Source organism: Lepidochelys kempii, chromosome 2 (assembly GCF_965140285.1).
Source record: "Lepidochelys kempii isolate rLepKem1 chromosome 2, rLepKem1.hap1, whole genome shotgun sequence".
Classification (NCBI taxonomy): domain Eukaryota; kingdom Metazoa; phylum Chordata; order Testudines; family Cheloniidae; genus Lepidochelys; species Lepidochelys kempii.
In genome coordinates, this window is record NC_136381.1 from 112,800,049 (window position 1) to 112,821,100 (window position 21,052).

The 21,052-nt window shown below is 43.2% G+C and overlaps 1 protein-coding gene across 7 annotated transcripts in view; it reads right to left on the reverse strand.

Annotated features, from left to right (window-relative positions):
* The window catches only part of NUP153 (nucleoporin 153), a 62,666-nt gene extending 47,060 nt beyond the window's left edge, over window positions 1-15,606 (reverse strand). For all 7 annotated transcript variants that reach the window (XM_073331994.1, XM_073331999.1, XM_073331998.1 and 4 more), the window contains exon 1: window positions 15,484-15,606. In XM_073331994.1, coding sequence (XP_073188095.1) covers window positions 15,484-15,591 — 108 coding nt within the window. In that variant the 5' untranslated portion in view covers window positions 15,592-15,606. The remainder of the gene's footprint in view (window positions 1-15,483) is intronic.
* Between the last annotated feature and the right edge of the window lie 5,446 nt (window positions 15,607-21,052).

Consider the following 21,052-nt stretch of genomic DNA (forward strand, 5'->3'; position numbering starts at 1 on the left):
GAGGGCATAAAGGGCAGTGCAGACCAACTGCCTCTCCAGTTGTGATTCTAACATGGATCCCAAAAGGAGCTGAGCAAAGGAAGGCAGTCTTGAATATTCAAAGGGACCACACATCTCAAATAACTCTAGTTACTGTAAGGTAAGTAATCTTCCTTTCTTCTTCAAGTGCTAGTCCCTATGGATATTCACTGTGGGTGACTCCCAAGCAGTGCTCATTAAGGAAGAGGGCACAAGGAAGTTTGTTATATCACAGAGTGCAGGACTGCTGTGCTAAAGGAAGCATTTCACAGCCAAAGCTTGGACCAGAGCATAGTGCCTGGTGAAGGTGAATACAGAGCCCCAAGTAGCTGCTCTGCATATCTCTGAGAGCAGGATTCCCTGTAATGAGAGTACTGACAGCACTTGGACTCTCACAGAATGGGCCCTGACAGTTTGAGGAGGATGGACTTTTATACGATCATAGCACAGAATGATGCAGGAGGAAATCCACTTAGAGACCCTTTGGGAAGAGACAGCCTTTTCCTTCACTGTTTCAGCAACAGTGCCAAACACACCTTGGGGTCTTCCAAAAAGGTGCCATTCTGTGCAGGTAGAAGGCCAGAGACCTACACAAGTCCAAGGAATGGAGTCGTGCCCCCTGCATTCTCAGGTTTTTGGAAGGTGAACAGTCTAGTTAAGGTGAAATTCAGAAGGTATTTTAGGTATGAACTTTGGATGTAGTCACAAAGAAAACTAGTTCTAGTGAAAAACTGTATAAGGCAGGTCCACTATAAGGAACCCAAGCTCCCCAACCCTTTTAGCAGAGGTAACTGGTATCAACAAGCGACATTCAAGGAAGGTGCAGAAAGGAACAGAAAGCCAAGAGTTCAAATGGTCATCTCATGAGAGAAGAGAGGATGAGGCTCAGATCCTAGGCAAGGACTAGTTTTGCAATTTGAATGTCCTTATGATATGCTTCAGGAACTTTGCAGTAGTAGGATGAGTAAAGACTGAGTAGTCTTCCCCACTGGGTGGGAAGAGCTAAGAGCTGCCATATGTACCCACTGGGACCTGACAGACAAGCCACATGTCTTTTGCAAGAAAAGATACTCCAGAACAAGAGAAATGCCCAAACCCTCTGATGAGTAGCCATTTGACATGTCCGGGACCTATTTGTCCATTGTAATAGTGTGCCACATCAGAAGGAAATGGACCAGGTGGCCTCTGAAGGGGACAGCAGCAGACATTGTGGAGACTGGCTGTCAATCCTCAGGTGCTGCAACACAAGAAGCAGCTGACACTAAACTGGAGGATTGTGATGCAGGGTGCCTACACAGCTGGATCCTCTGTCATTGCTTTAGGGGTTCACACACCTTCTTTTGGAAGAAGATGGTGGTTGATGTCAAGGCAGAAAGGAGACCTGGAGTATTTTCTACACAGTGCCAAAGCACTCAGAGAGCAGAGGGTATGCAGTCACTTGTTTTGTCCCTAATGAGATTGTGACCTTCAAAGGGAAAGCCCTCAAGGGTGGTTTGGACATCCCAGAGGAACCCCAAGGCCAGCAGCCATGATGCCCATCTCATGATTATGGATTGTGACACTACATCAAGGGACACCTGGAGACAAGATCTTGACACTAGTTTTCCCACATCCAGGATGGTCTGGAACTAAGGTCTGTTTTCCTGAAGGAGCTTGCTATAATTCAAGAAGTTATACTTAAACACTGAAGTTGGTAGTTTGCTATTCAGAATGCTAAACTAAGCTGACAAAAACATCTTTCTTCCAAAGAGCTCAAGTCCTTTGGTATTTTTATTCAGTGAAGTGGATTTGTCTGAGGTAGCTGGCTTCTTTTTGTAACTCCTTGGAACACCAAGGAATTGGAGGTAGGGTGGGAAAACAGAAATTCCACGCTTTTGCGGAGAGCAAAGTAGCATTTCTCAGTCCTCTCTGGGGCACAGGTTGCAGTAATGTGCACGATAAATCGGGCAGGTTCCATGATGGCCTTGCCAATCTGGACTGCCATTTAAAACAGAGACGTAGCCTGGAGGATGTGCAAAAGCAAGTCGGCTGGATCCTGGAACTCCTCTAGTGGAATTTGGAGAGCATCTGTGATTCTCCTGAGGTGATCCTGGGACTGTTTAAAATAATCTAGGGGTAATGGATATGCTGGTGATAGTGCCTCATGTGGAGAGGACAAGGTTTCACTGGTGGATCCAGCTGCTCCCTCTCCAACAGCTGCTCCCTTGGTGACTAGTGGTGGTAACCACTACTGGGCCCAGAATATAGGGTCCTCATATTCAGGTGCCTGGAAGTACGGTTCCCAGGGACCTCAACAGAGATATAGGATGGGGTGTAGGGGTACTTGTGGAGGTCCACATCAAGAGTACCATTAGTCTCAGGACAACAAATGCTGTTGGGGAGCACATGAGAGCAAGCGAGTGCATTTGGAAGCAGTCTGGGTTGATGGCTCTTTGTCAGGTATCTGGAGGGTCAGTCAGTACAAGCTCATTTTGGTTTGATGAACAGGATTCTTCATGTTCCAGTGGTGGGGCTGGTGGCGTAATGGGATGGTTCCCACCAATCAGGAGCAAGGACAAGCAGGAAGTAGAGAGGATCAGGCTGAACTCTTTCTCCAGCTGGTTCACAGTATTGGCGAATGAATGGAGAGTCGATGGAGTGGAGACCTCCTGGAGCAGGATCAGTTCAGAGAAAATCAGAGATGTCAGGTCTGCATACATAGCTACGTCTTCCAGAAGATTACAGGGCCTTGAGCTGATTGATGTCTTTGGCTTTGTCTAGACCATTGGTGCTGTCTTGAAGGAGGAGGATCTGTAAGTGGCTGGCACCACTGAAATGGAGGAGGGGGGGAGAATCCCTTCTGACTTTATGAGGCATAGGCGTTGTTAACGTCCTTCAATGTGTGGCACTGAGGCACTGGAAGCTCCCAGTACCACCAACACTGCCTTTTTAGTACAAGCTCTGAGTGCACCTGTTCCGGGGTGCAAAGTCTCAGGTGGTACTAGAGGAAGAGGTGAGGCAGACCTGTTTTTCAAAGATTTATGTGGGGACTTGTCCCTCTTCTTGTGTTTGCCCTTGTCCTTCTCCTGCCTCTGCCTCATGGAGCCCCTGTGCTTGGTGAAGGACTTTGAACCACTGGTACCAGATGGCAGAGGAACACTGCCCAGTGACGCCAAACAGGTTGAAGGGAAGCAGGAGGGTTCAGGATACAAGCAGGGTCTCATGGCGAGCTACATGAAGTGTTTTCAGAGCCTGAGTTCATGAGACTACCTTGTACATGGAGGGGAAAGAGCAAGAGATGCCACACCTCAAGGGCATGTGAACCTCCCCAAGGCAATACAGGCACCTGTCATGCAGGTCGCTCACCAGGAAGACCCAGGGGCAGGCCAGGCAAGGCTTAAAGCATGGTACCTTGGGCATAATAGGTAAACAAGACAAAGGGGAGATAATGGAGGAGGACCCTCAATTCTCCACTAATTAGCACTAAAACTAGACTAAACTATCTCAGCTAAAATATTGTTTACAATATTTACAGATTCTAGGTAGGAGAATGAAGAAGAGAAGAATGGACACAAGGTTCTGGAGAGGTGGTCAGTCTGCGCTGCCCCTTCTGCCCTCATATGAAAGCATGAGGAGGTGCAAGGTGCAAACCAACAGACACTGCTAGTGAAGAGTTTCTGGTCACAGGCAAACAAAGCATTCATAGTGAATACCCAAAACGATCAGCACTCGAAGAAGTGACAAGTTATTGGCGTAGACTACACACCGACTTTTATCATCATATCATGTAGACTGCGCTGAGCCACTGTAGCCATCGGGGCTGTCAAATGATGGGGAAAATTGCAGTGAGATTGTGTTAACATACAGGGGAGCAGGGTTTGTAGAGTATGAGGTAGTGAGATTCTGGCATGTAAGGAGAGAGCAACCATGTTGGTGAAGATGCAAGTACAGGAAATGAAGAAACCAGGGAAGCACTAGAACGTTATTGCTTTCTCCACCCATCACATCTGATAAAGTTTGCTGAGGAATTAAGTCACTCTGCACATCTCTTTACTCCTGTGGGAATTCTGCACCAAAAAATTAAAACTTCTGCACACTATTTTAAAATTCTGCATATTTTGACAAAACAACACAATATAATCATGCCAGTTTCAATTACTTGGCAATTTATTTCAAAATACCTGTCAGCAAGTATAACTGTAACAATACAGACAACATAAAAGTTTCAGGAAATGTTTTTTGACAAACAGATTCCTTGCTTGGCATATTAATACCGAACTTGATGTATCTTTGTTGATAGTTATCTTTTTTTTTTTCAGTGAAATGAAATATTTCATTTAAACAAAGTCATTATATAAAAATATGCTGTATAAAAATACAGTGGAACCCTGATTATCTGATCTAACTGGGATCTGGGCCAGATTGGATAAACAAAAATCCAGATAAACTGGAGAATGGGTGATTGGGGCTCCCACCATCAGATGTGGGCAGCTGGGGCTCTGGCTGTCACAAATTCTGCATGAAAAATTAAATTCTGCATTGTGCAGTGGCACAGAATTCCAGCAGGAGTATCTGTTGGATGGAGAAAACAAGGAAACACTAGCCAAACCCTGCCTTCTTCTCATGTTGTACCCCAGCTCTCCTTACATACTACCCCCATCATTCCCTGCCCCCAAACTCCAAGCACCTCTGCTACCTTGACAAATTCTTTACCCTCTAACCCAAAACCTCCCAATCACTTGCTGCCATTGCCTCCATAAAAATCCTTGTCATTTCCCCCCATGCCCACAACTTTCATATACAAACGTTAACCAGGACCTTGAATTTTTAAGGTAGTAAAAACTCATATACTTTCACAGTGAAGCAACATATTCTTATCTTAATGTCTTGCTGAGGTCATAATTAAACCTTTGCATTTCTTTGAGATTTGGAGAAACTGGATGCGTGCTTTCTGGGTAGATATATATGGGAAGTGAAAGTTTGTTGTGGAAGTAAAGAATCTATTGCTTTGTTTACAAAAGAATTTCCTATTAATGTTATTACTCGTTCAGCTGAACCCATGTTAGCAACAGTGGGAGCTCAAGCATAGACAAGACTTTGGCAGCTTTAATTAACATAGCAGTAAAGCCAATCGAAGCCACTAGAGCCTTGTCTACTAGGGAACCCCAACTGTGCCAATGCCAGTTGGCATCAGCAGGAATTTCTTTGTTAGAGTCTTTGAAGGTTTGGGACTGGTGAGACTAGAGCAATAAACTACATGAACTGAAGCTGCTCCGGGTGTTAGTGTAGCCTAACTGGTGATTTCCTGGATTTTTTGTGACTGCGTTGATAGGAAATGCACTTTAGTAACATTCTCTAAGACAATTAAGCGAACGTGTATGTAAAAATATCAACTAGGATTAAAACTTAGTTCAACATGTTATCTGTCCATGCAAGAAAGAAAAAAAAGTGCTATAATATGGCTTAAACACAATCATGTTTAAATGTGGTTAATTTTGTAGGCAGGTCCCAATTTGGTTTTTTCTAAGCTCTGTTTAGAATGCACTTCAACAATATTAGCAAAGAGTGGGTTCTAGCACCATTATGCATACATAACGTAAAAGACCGCTATGCCCACCCAAGACTTATGATTTTTATTCTTTCATTACCACAGTTACAGCAATACCAGCTGGGAGCATTAATATAAACTAACTAACATTGTAAACACTGACTGTGTCATCTAGCTGCCCAGAACTTCCTAAGTGTTTTTAGCATTGTAGCAGGGTCTACACTAGGAAAATTACTCATTGCTTACAAGTGGTGTCAGCAGTTGGCTTGGTTTTGTTTACTCTCTAGCCATATGATTTAACAGGATCTGTATAAGACAAAAACTCTTCAAGAATCAATGCTGTACTGTCTTTACCTCCATTCCTTATTATAGACTGAGCCAATATATGATAGAGCTATTGTGATTCAAACACTGAATGTGCCAATCCTATTATGTATTCATCTCATCTTGTTCACAAGTCCTCCCTATTAGTGAAGACGCAATTTTTGAGTTAGACATGAACTCTGTAGCGTTTTACTGTAGATACTACCTACACCAATGGGAAGGATTCTCCCATTAGCACAAGAAGAATTCTTCCATCAACCTAGCACTGTCTATACCAGGGATTAGGTTGGCATAGCTACATCTCTCAGGGGAGCGTGTATTTTCACACCAGAGAGACATAGCTATACCCATGTAAAATCCTAATGTAGACTATACTTGAATTTGAAACTTTGCATGTATAGAGAGCCCTTATTTAGAAGTAGCATCTTGTTAAGTTTGGGTGATGAAATGGGAAATATTAAAGTAAGGTAAATAATTGAAAAGTCACTTCTTATGCTCAGTGGCCATCTATGATTTTTAGCATGGCTCAACAAAGCTCTATCAACTTTTAAGCATCATACAGGGGCTTTGTCTACAGCAGAAGAGTTAGGATCCAAAATTCACTTTTGGGTAGCAACAGTGGAAGTTGTAGTTACTTTAGTCAGGGCTCAAGAGTTTTTAAATCTACATTTTGTCTAATCCTGCTATGTGTTCTCTGACCAGTCTGATAAACACAAGGATTGCCACTTGGACAATGTGCTTAAGGGAGATTGTAAGTATCCCACTGAAGCACACAACAAGGTCCTCTGAAGACAGATGCAACATCAGTCACAAGATAAACCAGTGGTTGCAAAAATGGCAGATTCTGCAGTTTCATCATGGTTGTCTACAATTTCTGATTCATTCTGTAGTGTTTTGTATTTTCTAATCTTCTGTTAAAAACAAAACTGCTCTACATTATAAAAATTGCACTGGTGTAACTAAACACTGGTGTAAACTAAACACTAAACACTGGTGTAACTAAACAAATTGACTTAAGCTAAACAGATGTAAGATTGAAAACTGTTTAAGTGAATCTATACTAGAGGTTTGAACATGTGGGTATAGTTTGTCTAATGTAGACCAGTCCCAATTTTCTTCTTCACTGGCGAAGATTAAGGTGCCCCAATATGTTTCTAACCTATATGGAAGATGTCTGCAGCCAAGATGGTAATAACAGCTCTCCTGTTCTATTCATTTCAGTGAGGTGTGAACATCAAAACCAAATTGGAACTATTTCAATTCAAACACGATCAGTCAAAACATTTTGTCTCTCTCAAAAAAACAAAACACAAGAAACATCAATTTAATATTATATATTAAGGCAATGTTAAGGTTACAAAGTGCAAATCAAAAATATATATTGAATGTGGGCAAGTTAATGTCACTAATGTTAATACCCATTTCCCCAACTTGTGTGTATTTATATCTGTAATTTTCAGATTTCATTAGCAATTTTTTTTTATTTTAATTAACCTGAGGTGAGCGTGCTGAAAGCCCTAAGTAGCATCATATACTGTGAAGATTCAGGACACTGCTCCTTTATTTCCTAAATTTTCCACACAGATGGTAGTCATGTCAATTAATGCACTACTAGAAGGCAATCAGGACTTGCCTACATTAGAAAAGTTCCACCAGTTTAATTAAGTCTATTAAAAACCGATCTCGTTAATACAGTGCAACTCATTAATACAGATATACTTAAACTTGTTTGACCCTTACTAACCAAATTAGGATAAAATAATTTAAAGTGAGAGTTAAATCAGTTTAAGTACAGCTATGTTAGAGATCTGCACTAATTTAATTCACTTGATTTAAATTTTTTAAGACAATTTGTAGACCAGCCTACAACTCCATAGCAATAGCTGCAGTAAAAAAAAATATGAATGGAATTTGTTAATTTGTAATTTGTATAAGGATCTTGAGTGGATCACTGCAGACGACACGGCTCTGGGAAGAAGGATAAAGGAGTTTGAGGCACAAGTGGTGTTCTCGTCCATCCTCCCTGTGGAAGGAAAAGGCCCAGGTAGAGACCGTCAAATCGTGGAAGTCAATGAATGGCTACACAGGTGGTGTCGGAGAGAAGACTTTGGATTGTTTGACCATGGGATGGTGTTCCAAGAAGAAGGATTGCTAGGCAGAGATGGGCTCCACCTAATGAAGAGAGGGAAGAGCATCTTCACAAGCAGGCTGGCTAACCTAGCGAGGAGGGCTTTACACTAGGTTCACTGGGGGAAGGAGACCAAAGCCCTGAGGTAAGTGGGATACCAGGAGGAAGCACGAGCAGGAGAGCGCAAGAGAGGAGAACTCCTGCCTCATACTGAAAAAGCAGGATGATCAGCGATGTATCTTAAGTGCCTATATACAAATGCAAGAAACCTGGGAAACAAGCAAGGAAAACTGGAAGTCCTGGCACAGTCAAGGAATTATGATGTGATTGGAATAACAGAGACTTGGTGGAATAACTCACATGACTGGAGTACTATCATGGATGGATATAAACTGTTCAAGAAGGACAGGAAGGGCAGAAAAGGTGGGGGAGTTGCACTGTATGTAAGAGAGCAGTATGACTGCTCAGAGCTCCAGTATGAAACTGCAGAAAAACCGGGGAGTCTCTGGATTAAATTTAGAAGCGTGAGCAACAAGGGGGGTGATGTGGTGGAAGTCTGCTGCAGACCACCAGACCAGGGGGATGAGGTGGACGAGGCTTTCTTCACTCAACTAACAGAAGTTACTAGAGCACAGGCCCTGGTTCTCATGGGGGACTTCAATCACCCCGATATCTGCTGGGAGAGCAATACAGCAGTGCACAGACAATCCAGGAAGATTTTGGAAAGTGTAGGGGACAATTTCCTGGTGCAAGTGCTGGAGGAACCAACTAGGGGAAGTGCTCTTCTTAACCTGCTGCTCACAAACAGGGAAGAATTCGTACGGGAAGCAAAAGTGGATGGGAACCTGGGAAACAGTGACCATGAGATGGTCGAGTTCAGGATCCTGACAAAAGGAAGAAAGGAGAGCAGCAGAATAAGGACTCTGGACTTCGGAAAAGCAGACTTCAGCTCCCTCAGGGAACTGATGGGCAGGATCCCCTGGGAGAATAAAATGAAGAGGAAAGGAGTCCAGAAGAGCTGACTGTATTTTAAAGAATCCTTATTGAGGTTGCAGGAACAAACCATCCCGATGTGTAGAAAGAACAGTAAATATGGCAGGCGACCAGTGAAATCCTTGCTGATCTTAAACACAAAAAAGCTTACAAGAAGTGGAAGACTGGACAAATGACCAGGGAGAAGTATAAAAACATTCCTCATGCATGCAGGAGTGAAATCAGGAAGGCCAAATCACAATTGGAGTTGCAACTAGCAAGAGATGTTAAGAGTAACAAGAAGGGTTTCTATAGGTGTTAGCAACAAGAAGGTGGTCAGGGAAAGAGTGGGCCCCTTACTGAAAGGGGGAGGCAACCCAGTGACAGGATGTGAAAAAAGCTAATGTACTCAATGCATTTTTTGCCTCTGCCTTCACGAACAAGTTCAGTTCCCAGACTACTGCACTGGGCAGCACAGTATCGGGAGGAGGGGACCAGCCCTCTGTGGAGAAAGAAGCTGTTCAGGACTATTTAGAAAAGCTGGAAGAGCACAAGTCCATGGGGCCAGATGCACTGCATCTGAGAGTGCTAAAGGAGTTGGCGGATGTGATTGCAGAGCCATTGGCCATTATCTTTGAAAAATCATGGCGAGCGGGGGAGGTCGCGGATGACTGGAAAAAGGCTAATGTAGTGCCCATCTTTAAAAAAGGGAAGGAGGAAGATCCGGGGAACTACAGGCCAGTAAGCTTCACCTCAGTCCCTGGAAAAATCATGGAGCAGGTCCTCAAGGAATCAATTTTTAAGCACTTTGAGGAGAGGAAAGTGATCAGGAACAGTCAGCATGGATTCACCAAGGGCAAGTCATGCCTGACTAACCTAATTGCCTTCTATGATGAGATAACTGGCTCTGTGGATGAGGGGAAAGCAGTGGACGTGTTATTCCTTGACTTTAGCAAAGCTTTTGACACGGTCTCCCACAGTATTCTTGGCAGCCAGTTAAAGAAGTATGGGCTGGATAAATGGACTATAAGGTGGATAGAAAGCTGGCTAGATCGTCAGGTTCAACGGGTAGCAATCAATGGCTCCATGTCTAGTTGGCAGCCGGTATCAAGCGGAGTGCCCCAAGGGTCGGTCCTGGGGCCGGTTTTGTTCAATATCTTCATTAATGATCTGGAGGATGGCGTGGACTGCACCCTCAGATGACACTAAACTGGGAGGTGGCAGATATGCTGGAGGGTAGGGATAGGATACAGAGGGACCTAGATAAATTAGAGGATTGGACCAAAAGAAATCTGATGAGGTTCAAGGACAAGTGCAGAGTTAAACGGATATAATAAAATTGATATAACTCCCCGTGTGAACGATTTTCTCCAGAATAAAAACTTACATCACTTAGAAAGAGGCTTTAAGTTAAATAAACCTGGGGGGACACACTTTTTCCAGAACAAAAATATCCACACCTGGAGTTATACTGGTTTACGTTCATAGCTCAGCAGCTATGAGTATAACTTTCCACCACAGTCCACCCTTTAAATCATTTTTAAACCAGTTTAATTAAAGTGGAGTGATCCCCTGTGCTTTCATTTTAGTTTATCTTAAATTTGTTCAACAGTCTTAAACTGAACCAGAAAGGACTGCTCTAAAACCAAAATAAGAGCGTCCAAACAGGGGTTTTTACCTGTTTAACAATATTGATTTAAATTCCCATTTTAGATTAAATCAGTGCAACTTTGTGTGCACAAGCCTTCAATAAGTGTTTTGACAGTGGGATAAAGAAGAAATGGCAGATATTTGAAGTGTCGAAGAAATAAACCACTCACTCAATCTGGTGAATGCCCAGACAATGGGACAGACTGAGATATATCCGATGGCAAAGCCTGAAAGTTGTCCAAATTTTTCGTGGCTATTCTTGGAAAGAATCAGATTTGAGACTAAATACAGAAAGAGTGGACAAACTGAGGAGTAATCCCAAGGTTCTGTTCTAATGAGTCAAAATTAAAAATTTGACTACAAGAAAGGGTTTCTGCAAAGTAGCATTTTGGAATACCCAGCATAATTATTACTTCTATAGCACGAGTGACCACAGGGGTATATTATACAAAATGTAGTACAGACCAGGGATTCTCAACATTTCATAGCAGATCATGTTTTAACAGAAAGATTATATTGGGGACCATTTTTTCTCCTGTGTCACTGTGCAGAATACCTCCCTTTCACAATTTGCAGTTGCACAATATTTATGCATTAAATACAATATCAGAAAAAGATTATGAACAATTCAATCAATTTTTTGCTATCTTTCATGTGACACAGCAGCTGGAAAAATAGAAGAGCCTGCACCACATGATCTGTCAGTTTTCCGTAAGTCAGCAGTGGTCCACGGACCACTTTCAGAAACAGTAATATAGACAAAAAAATGTAGGCATGTTCTTACTCTGAAAGAATCTCATACTCTAAACTGATGGATAAACTACCTAGGATAAGATACAACAGCAGGATGTAAACATTATTTCTCTGCTTCAGAAAGGACTTTTCTCCATTACAAACTTTATTCTTCCATTGGGAATGAAAGAACCTAAGCCTTGAGACAGAACTGAAGTATATACCAATAAGGACAATAAGGACGGTTATGAACCTATAGTCTCGTCTACATTTGTGATGGAACTACATGCTAATATGAGTTCCCTGGTCAACATACCCTAATGAAACCTGCTATAAATTGTTTCACAAAACTATGCTAAGCTATATTTAAAGTGAGTTGAGATAGACGAAAATTGGTAAAAATGCCTGTATCCACTCTACATTAGCATTTCCAGCTTTACTAGCACAACTGCTTAGACTAAATGTGAGACAACTGCTAAAAATTCTCAGTGTAGATAGGCCCCTGTGGAGTAGGAGTCATTTTTATGCTAATGGTGGAAACTGTGTTAATACCTGCTAATAAGAACCATAGTTAAACGCTGTTCTTGATAACATGGTTGCCACCTACGTATAGATGGTACCAGAGATAAAACATGAGCTGAAATGAACTACAGCCCAATTCTTGAAAGAAAACAAACTTCAGTTCAGTTTCTTACACCAGCCTACTACTGAACTAAAGTTTGTAGAGACAGACACACAAAATACTCAAATGAACATTATTATCCTTAAACTAAAAAATCTCCAACTCATTTACAGAATATCACCAAATTATACTGTTGATTGCAAAATTCTAGAAGTTATGCCTAATCATGAGACTTTTTTTTCCTAGGATGATTCAGCAGCAGACAATGAGAAGATGTTCCTCACAGAGCAGGACAGGTAGTTCAGATATATGACAAATTTTTATCTCTTTTGGCTCTTGTATTTCATGTCACTCAGAAGCAAAACAACCAACAGTTTAGAATGAAAAGGAGTACTTGTGGCACCTTAGAGACTAACCAATTTATTTGAGCATAAGCTTTCGTGAGCTACAGCTCACTTCATCGGATGCTGTAGCTCACGAAAGCTTATGCTCAAATAAATTGGTTAGTCTCTAAGGTGCCACAAGTACTCCTTTTCTTTCTGCGAATACAGACTAACACGCTGTTACTCTGAAATCAGTTTAGAATGAGGGATTGTTCATGTGAAAAAAAAAAAAAGATTTAAAGCACTGGTACGTGCAGGATTAGGCCTGAAAGAGCAATTGCTCTGCATGCGCAGACCCAGGTATCAAGCCTCAACAACTTCAGTGGGGTTCCAGATGCTCAAAGCAATTTGCATGACCAGGACTTGGGAGGGGGGTGCAATACTTCAGCTCCATCAATGTAGTTGCACTTGTGCAAACCCCTTGTGAAGATATACTACCCTGGTACAGCTTAACCAAGTTTCAAACACAGGTAAGCCAGTTCAAGTCACTTTTTACACCAGTGCACAAAAAGGTAGACAACTCCTTAAAAGTACAGATGACATATTTCCAAGATTAAAACCATTAGTCTGAATCTTAACGTGAACATACAGGTTGGTGGCAGGCTTTAAAAAGTCTCGCCAGTAAAAACTGACTTACCCAAGGAGGAAAAACAAATAATTGTGCTTTCAGGCTTTACAATTTTTGCCTGAAAAATTTAGTTTTAAAGCATTATAATAAAGAAAGCAATTTTCTTATTACACCAAGTTACATCTGTAAATTTGACCAGTACATTCAAGTATCTATTCTTAGGCCCTGATCCTACAAATATTCCCAAACACATGCTTACTTCAGCACTTATCCAAATGAACCCATTGGGAATATACAAAGACAACACAACTGGTGCATTCAGACTAGAGGATTGGGTCCATAATTACTATGGTAAACCCTTCCATACATCTCCTTCAAAGTTTCTCCTCAACTAGCAGTGATCAACACATTCATTACTTGCTATTTCAATACTTCTTTAGCTTTTTCCACAAATGTTTCAATACTACACTTAGAGATGAAGAAACTGATTTTTACTGTTTAGACATCATTAAACCACTATCTCCTAGAGCAGTGGTTCTCAAACTTTTGTACTGGTGACCCCATTGATATAGCAAGCCACTGAGTGCGACCTCCCATATAAGATATATAAAAAAGTGTTTTTAATTAACACTATTATAAATGCTGGAGGTGAAGCAGGGTTTGGGGTGGAGGCTGACAGCTCGCGACCCCCTATGTGATAACCTCATGACCCTCTCAGGGGTCCCGACCCCCAGTTTGAGAACCCCTATCCTAGAGCTTCAGCGACAGATGCAGAACAGTGTTACACAATTGTAAAAATATACTTAAGGCTGCAGAAAAATTACAATTCCTTTCTATTATTCTGAGAAGCAGTATGTTATAAGATTTATGTATGACAGACCCTCACTTTATATACAAACAGAACATAACTGAATTGCCTGGCTTCTCAAATTACTCATTAAATAATGTATTAACCTAGTTCAATATTTACATAAACACATTCCCAAATGTATACATACATATATACCCACACAGATGAGATTTCTACAGTACATAGGTATATGAGCACGCTAAAACTCCTAGAAACACACACAGTAATAATGAAGGATCTATTTGCCTGTCCACCAGCCATCCCACCTAGTTTCTGGATTTTTATCTACAAATGCCCTGCAGTATCAAGTGCTGTAGTATATAAACAAGTTATTTTGTTATTTATCCACCACTTCAGCAAGATTTAAAAAAACAAAACATATTTTAATATTATTACTTATACTGTACTAGCATCCACAATGTGCTAGCAACCGATATACACAGAATGACAGTACCAAAAAAAATGTATGTGAGGGGCTGAAGATTATGAACTATTAGCCTACTGAATTATCACAAGGACAACTAACTTCATACTGCTCTTATAAAGTGGTTTGTAAGATGTTTTGAAACTTGTAAATAGGAATCAAAGATTTGGTCAAATCTCAAAATTCACTGTATTCTAACTAACACCTATTTAAGATAATGTCATTCTAGAGCAATGGTTCTCAAACTTTTGTACTGGTGACACATTACACATAGCAAGCCTCTGAGTGCAACCCCCCCCATAAATTAAAAACACTTTTTAATATATTTAACACCATTATAAATGCTGGAGGTGAAGCGGGGTTTAGGGTGGAGGCTGACAGCTTGTGACCCCCCCATGTAATAACCTTCCAACCCCCTAAGGGGTCCCAACCCCACTTTGAGAACCCCTGTTCTAGAGGTTTATCCTGATTGTGTATAATGTTTGCCCAAACGTGAACACAAATTATTCCTCCTGATAAATATCTTTTAGCAATCTGAGTTGGAAAGCATCTAGTAAATTGGGCATTATAGAAAAAGATTGTATCAAGAGTGGAGCTACACCAAGGCCCAGAGATATTACAGGATGGGCAGAGTAAAGTTTACATCCTGGGAAAATCTGCACCCTACGCGCATCTGTGTGACAGGAAACGCTCTCCAGATTTTTCCTTCCAATGTTTTATTTTCCCCTTCCCGCCCCATCAAAGCTGTCTGAGGCAAACTGAGACGGGGTTAATTCACACATGGCACCAAGTGCTAAACACGTTTCCTCTTCCCTCTCTTGACCCCTCCCTGCTTCACCAAAAAAAAAAAAAAAAAAAAAAAAAAGGGGGCAGGAAATCCCTAACTCCCCCGCCCCCTCCCCCCCCCGCGCGCTCCCAGAGGGAAATCCCAAACCCCTCCCCGCTGCCCAAGAGGAAACCCCCACACATGCATACCGGCCCCAGCACATGGGAAAGCCTCCCCCACACGCACCCCCAGCCCCGCAGGAACCCCCCCAGCTTCCCTTATCCCCCCCACCCCACCCCGGGCCGCGGCTCCTCACACGCCCCCAGCAGCCCGATCCCCCACGCGGCCTCGCCGCCCCCGGGCTCCACGTGGGTCCCCAGCCCGCGGGGCCTGGATAGACCGGGGATCCTCCGCCCGGCCCGGCGGCTCCCAGACCCCGCGGGCCCCGGGCCGGGCGGGCCGCCGTGAGTCAGAGCCCCCGGCCTGGCAGAGCGGCGCGGCCCATCCCCGGCCTCTCACCTGCTTGTTTCTCGGGTAGGGCTTCGCGGCGCCCAGGTGGTACCGCCGGGTCCGGATCTTCCCCCCTCCAGTGCCGCCGCCGCCGCCGCCTCCCCCGCCCGAGGCCATGCTGGGATCCGGCCCCCCGGCGCAGAGCGGGCCCGGCCCCCGCTCGCTCCCCCTTCCCCCCGCGGCCTGGCCGCGCCGCGCGCTCCCTCCTTCCCCTCTGTGCTGTCACTGTCACTATGGAGATGCCCCCGCCACGCGCCGCAAGGCCTGTCTCGCGGACTCCGGGGCCTCACGCGCCTGCTGCCGGCTCCGTCCCGCCCGCGCCGCGGCCGACTCCGTGCACCCCTCCCCCCGGCCCGACCAACCACACAGCGCCCGCCCGGGCAGGCCGCGTCACTAACTCCCGCACAAGTGGATGCGTCATCCTGCTGCGTCTTACCCAGAAGCTAGTGCGCCCCACCTCAAACGGTCATGGGAAGTGTAGTTTCGGGAAGTGGCAGGAGCAGCAGGCGCTGGCGCTGGGAGAAGGGTAGGTAGGGACCGAGCCAGGTTAAGACCAAAGGTGTTTTTTTCCCAGCTCCAATCGCAGTTTGCATTTAGCAGAACTCCACCCTTATTGCTCTTTAGATCGTGTGGGGTTTTTTAAGGCTAGTGTGTGGATTATTTAGCGCTCAACATAATTTTGGAGGCTTCAGGTTGACAATGTTGCTGTGTGCATTCATGTTATATCAGCACATATGCTGGTGGATGATTTCTACTCTGCAGCGATCAAAAATATTTGAATCAATATAATCAGAAAATGCGGTAAAGAAAAGTAACATCTGCCACTGGATCCATAACTGCTTTGGTCCACAAGGCCAGATTCTGGTTGGCTGTTATGAAAGCCCACAGTGCAATTGGAGGGACAGAGTTGCTATGCTGTGGTGCAGGGAAGAGGGAGAAGCACATGATGTGTCAATGGAGATAAGTCCCATATAGATGTTTGATAAGCGACACACAAGCATCAGAATTATTTCTAGGTGAAGTCAGACCAACAACATGTCTAGCAAAAATTTAGTCACTAAAGTTAAATAGGTTTCAGAGTAACAGCCGTGTTAGTCTGTATTCGCAAAAAGAAAAGGAGGACTTGTGGCACCTTAGAGACTAACCAATTTATTTGAGCATAAGCTTTCGTGAGCTACAGCTCACTTCATCGGATGCATAAGTTAAATAAGTGTTAATAAAAACAAACACACCAAAAATGGCCAAGTCTCAGCTGCTTAAAACGAGCCAATGAAGTTCACTTCAATCTTCCTGGACACTCAATAACAGACTTAAAAGTGGCCATTTTTCAAGAAAAAAATTTAAAAAACAGACTTGAACGAGAAACTACAGAATTAGAATTCATTTGCAAATGTGACACCATCAAATTAGGCCTGAATAAAGACTGGGAGTGGCTGGGTCACTACAAAAAGTAATTTTCCCTCTGTTGATACTCAATCCTTCTTGTCAACAATTGGGAATGGGCCACATTCACCCTGATTGAATTGGCCTCTTTAGCACTGACCCCCCACTTGGTAAGGCAACTCCTGTCTTTTCATGTGCTGTATATTTATACCTGCCTACTGTATTTTTCACTTCATGCATCTGATGAAGTAGGTTTTAGCCCATGAAAGCTTATGCCCAAATAAATTTGTTAATCTCTAAGGTACGACAAGGACACCTCGTTGTTTTTGCTGATACAGACTAACACGGCTACCCCTCTGAAACTTGATTTATACCAGATGATGATCTGGCTCATATTTATAAATCTATGTCAAAAATGCGGTAAAATATAAAAATGCCCTTCCAGATAGGTTTATAGAGAAAATGTTGCCCCACGAATTGCCTTCATTGATCCCTGGAGAAGAAACAGTCAATCAGTTGCGACGTGCCCATTTATTCTTTCTGTCTGGTCTCTTTCTCATTATAGAGAGCAGTTCACAAATATGGGATGGTCTTCTTTACAAATGGCCTGAATCTTAATCAATAAGAAACAAAAAGGCTGTGCCAGTCACTGAAGTTTTAATGAACGAATTCACCACCAGATTTGGGGTTCTAGGTGATTGGCACACAGATTAAGGGGAAAAATTTGATTCAAAAGTATTTCAACAGGTTTATGAAATTCTAGGAATCCATAAGACTCACACCACAATTGTGTGGGAAGGTGGAATGGGTCAAAAAAGGTTAAGCAGGCTACCGTTTCAGAACAGCATCAAACCAACTGTATCCAGCATCTCACATTCTTTTTGATGGCCTATAAGATAGCAGTCAATGAAAGTACAAAATGAACCCCCATGCACCTCATGTTTGGACATAAATTAGGGACCCCAGGAAATCTCTTCTGTAGAGCTTCTGGGAAGGGACAAAGGAATTTGGATCATTTGAACTATGCAGATATTCCACAGCCCCAAACTGAAAAAGCACACACTTCCTTTGGAAAATTTGAAAGCATTTGAAAATGAAAAAAGACTAACCATAAAGATCATATGGGGAAACTTGGGGGGGGGGCTAATCTGATTCCATAGTCTTAGTGGAAGGAAGGGTAGGAGCCCTAAAACTGATTAACCTTGGGAGGGATTCTGTACAGTATTGATAAAAATAAATGAAGTGGTGAATAGCATACAGTTGGATACCAGGACTAAGTCCAAAATTACCCAGAAGGTTCATCTGAGAAGATACCAGAGAGTCAGAATTCCAACTTGACTACCCAAGAAACTGAGAACACTGTTTAGTTGAGGCTGAAAGACCAATGGATGCCCTGTTAAAACAGAATGGGAAAAGTCCTTCATTGTTGTCCCAGCCCGCAGACTTCACAGAAACAATGGACACACTGCAGGAGTCAATGAAAAGCAGCCCTTCCAAACTGCTGAAAGAAAATCAATCAGGGAGTGACAGGCTTTAAATAAATTTGGATAGGAATAAAATTAAGTCAGGAGTAATGGCATGGAAAGTCCTGACAGGAAAAATACTATGTAAATCATTTAACCCTTATTAGAGGCAGTGCTGGTAGACTAGAATGAGCTGAAGAGAATGGGACAAGAAGCCAAGTGAGGAAGACTGAGGCAAGTTTGCGTGGGAAGAGTTGTTCATTGTCTGCTAGTCTCCACAGAAACAGTGGAAACACTACAGGAGTTTGCTTGCAGCACGCACCAAGCATGCCCATTATGAGTTCCCATCACAGCCCCAGACTGTTGTGCACAAGTATAAAATCAAGTTGACATAAAAACTGTGTGCTACATCAACATTTTCTAACTTGGATACCAACATTTAGGGACTTATGCACCTCCCCATCCCTTGTGTAAAGCAGTGATCTCTCCCTTCTCCCACTACATATCTCATCTTCTCCTTTCCTGCATCAATTCCTTCTTCCCACTTGCCCTTCTCCTTCCTAAATTATTCAGAGTCTCTCTCCTCCTCCCTCATCCATCTGGCTCCAACCTACCCCCAAGCCTTTAACTTTCCAAAATCCACTCACCCCCAACCACTTATGGGGTCTCATTCACTATTTTCAGGACACCAATAGACTTCTGAACACGGAGTAGAAATTTTGGTGAGTGTTTTTCCACTAGCCTCCATGGAGGAGCTGACCATCTGCTCCTTCCTCAGCTAGGATGGTGGGCCACAGGTGCTCCACTTCTAGATCCAGAGATCCTGTTTTTTCTTCCTCCAGCTTGGGGTGGGAGGTTGCAGAAGCCTGTAACTCTTTTGCACCAGTAAATCACAGTTTGAGCATGATCAGGCCAGTCCTTAGTCCCAGCTTGCAGATTGGATGGTATGGCCAAATCCAAGATACCAAGGGGGAAGTGACAGAAGCTACTAGTTAACTACTTTGCATAGTTGCTTTATAAAACCTAAATGAAAACTGGGACTGTTTCAGCCCCAGGATGTACCCTCAACAGCAGGAATCCGCAATCTGCAGGAGATAAAATCTTACATCCACTACTTAGATTCAGGATTCTTGAGGGACAGCTGCATAGGTGGTTGGAGAAACTACAAAGTTATGTTATAGCACTTCTCCTGAATCAAGCCCTTAGTGGGTGCTAATATAAGTTAATAAATAATAATAAAATGAAATAATTTGGGGGGCAAGGATGGTCTCTGACAATGTGTTTATATAGTGCCTAACGTGCCTAGCATTGTTCTCAGTGGAAGGATCAGAAGGAAAGGAAGGGTGATTAGGGCCACTCCCCCTTTATATCATGGGAACCCCCTGCAAGAGAATGGGAGAGAGGGGCAAATGACTCAATGGGCACCGCCCTCTAGAAGCTCATGGTGTAGGTGCCTTGGTATTAACTATGTGCATCTGTGCAAGCCACACCCTCAATGAAGGAACTGCTCGCTCCCTTCCTCCACCTGGCTCTGCCCACTACCCAGTCCCAAAGCTCCTCATTCCATGTTCTCAGTTCCAGGGCAGGGGATTCTATGTAGTTTTTTTAGGGGCTCTGGGGCAATGGCTTCAAGGGCTCTTGAACTGGCACTTCCCTGTCCTGGAGCCGAGTGCTGAACATGGGGGGCAAGACAGGGGAAAGGTACATTCTACAGAAGCCCCAACCCAAAACAGCGCTATCCTCAACCTCCCGCCACCTGGGAACACCGCCACAGCAGCCCCAGCCCCTCTCTCCAACCCAAGAGGCACAGAACAGTTTTACAGCCAGTTTGTGACTCACAGGAATGGGAAAGGTGGAGCAGCAGCACTCAAGGCCTGGAGAGCCTGAGTAAACAGCTAATCAGCTCAGGTCCCCCAGAGCCAAGGCCTCCTGGCCCAGGAAACAAGCAGGGCTGACTGGATAACAGGGAGAGGACCTTCTCTCCCCATCCCCAGCCTCTGGCAGGGCTGCAGTGCCGGGGAGTGAACCACAAAACCATTGGTCCCTGTGCTGCCAGGATGCTCCCTTCTCTGGCAGTGGATGGAATGCGGAATCCTGTGAGGTATCTGGCTGGAGCATTCTAGTAGGGCCGAATCATCCAGCTGGCCTACTGGTGCCTAAGAGGGGCAAAATATTCTTCAGACCTTAGACCAGGTTGAGTATGTCAGGGATTCCCAAACTTTTTCCCTGATGCCCACCTATGCAGCTGCAATAGGCACTGCGGCGCACCATTAAACACTTCTTGAAGAAAATTATTTTTATGATTACATACATATAAATTTCACAGTAAATAAACAATCTAATGTTTCCTTTTCATTTTAACATAAATGATTGTAAGTCCTAGCAATATGCACTCAAAAAAAAATGCTTAAAAATCTTTGAAACCCAACAGTTGTAGTAAAACTACACTTTAAAACAATGTTGAGAGCAAAGTGTGGTGTTCAAACAGGGAAAACTCAATTTGGTATAAAACTGAAAATAAGCAAAACAACGGTTTTAACAAAATAGTTAAAAGACAATGTTATTTGTTGGTTTTAAAACAAAATAGTTGTCCAACTTTGAACACTATATTACGTTTTCAATTTTTTTTAAGTGTAAAATCTGAATTTCTGCGCTTTGTAAGTAACCCAACCCTACTCTCTGTTAATTAGAAAAGAATCAAATATTGTAAATAAAAATATAAAATAACTTAC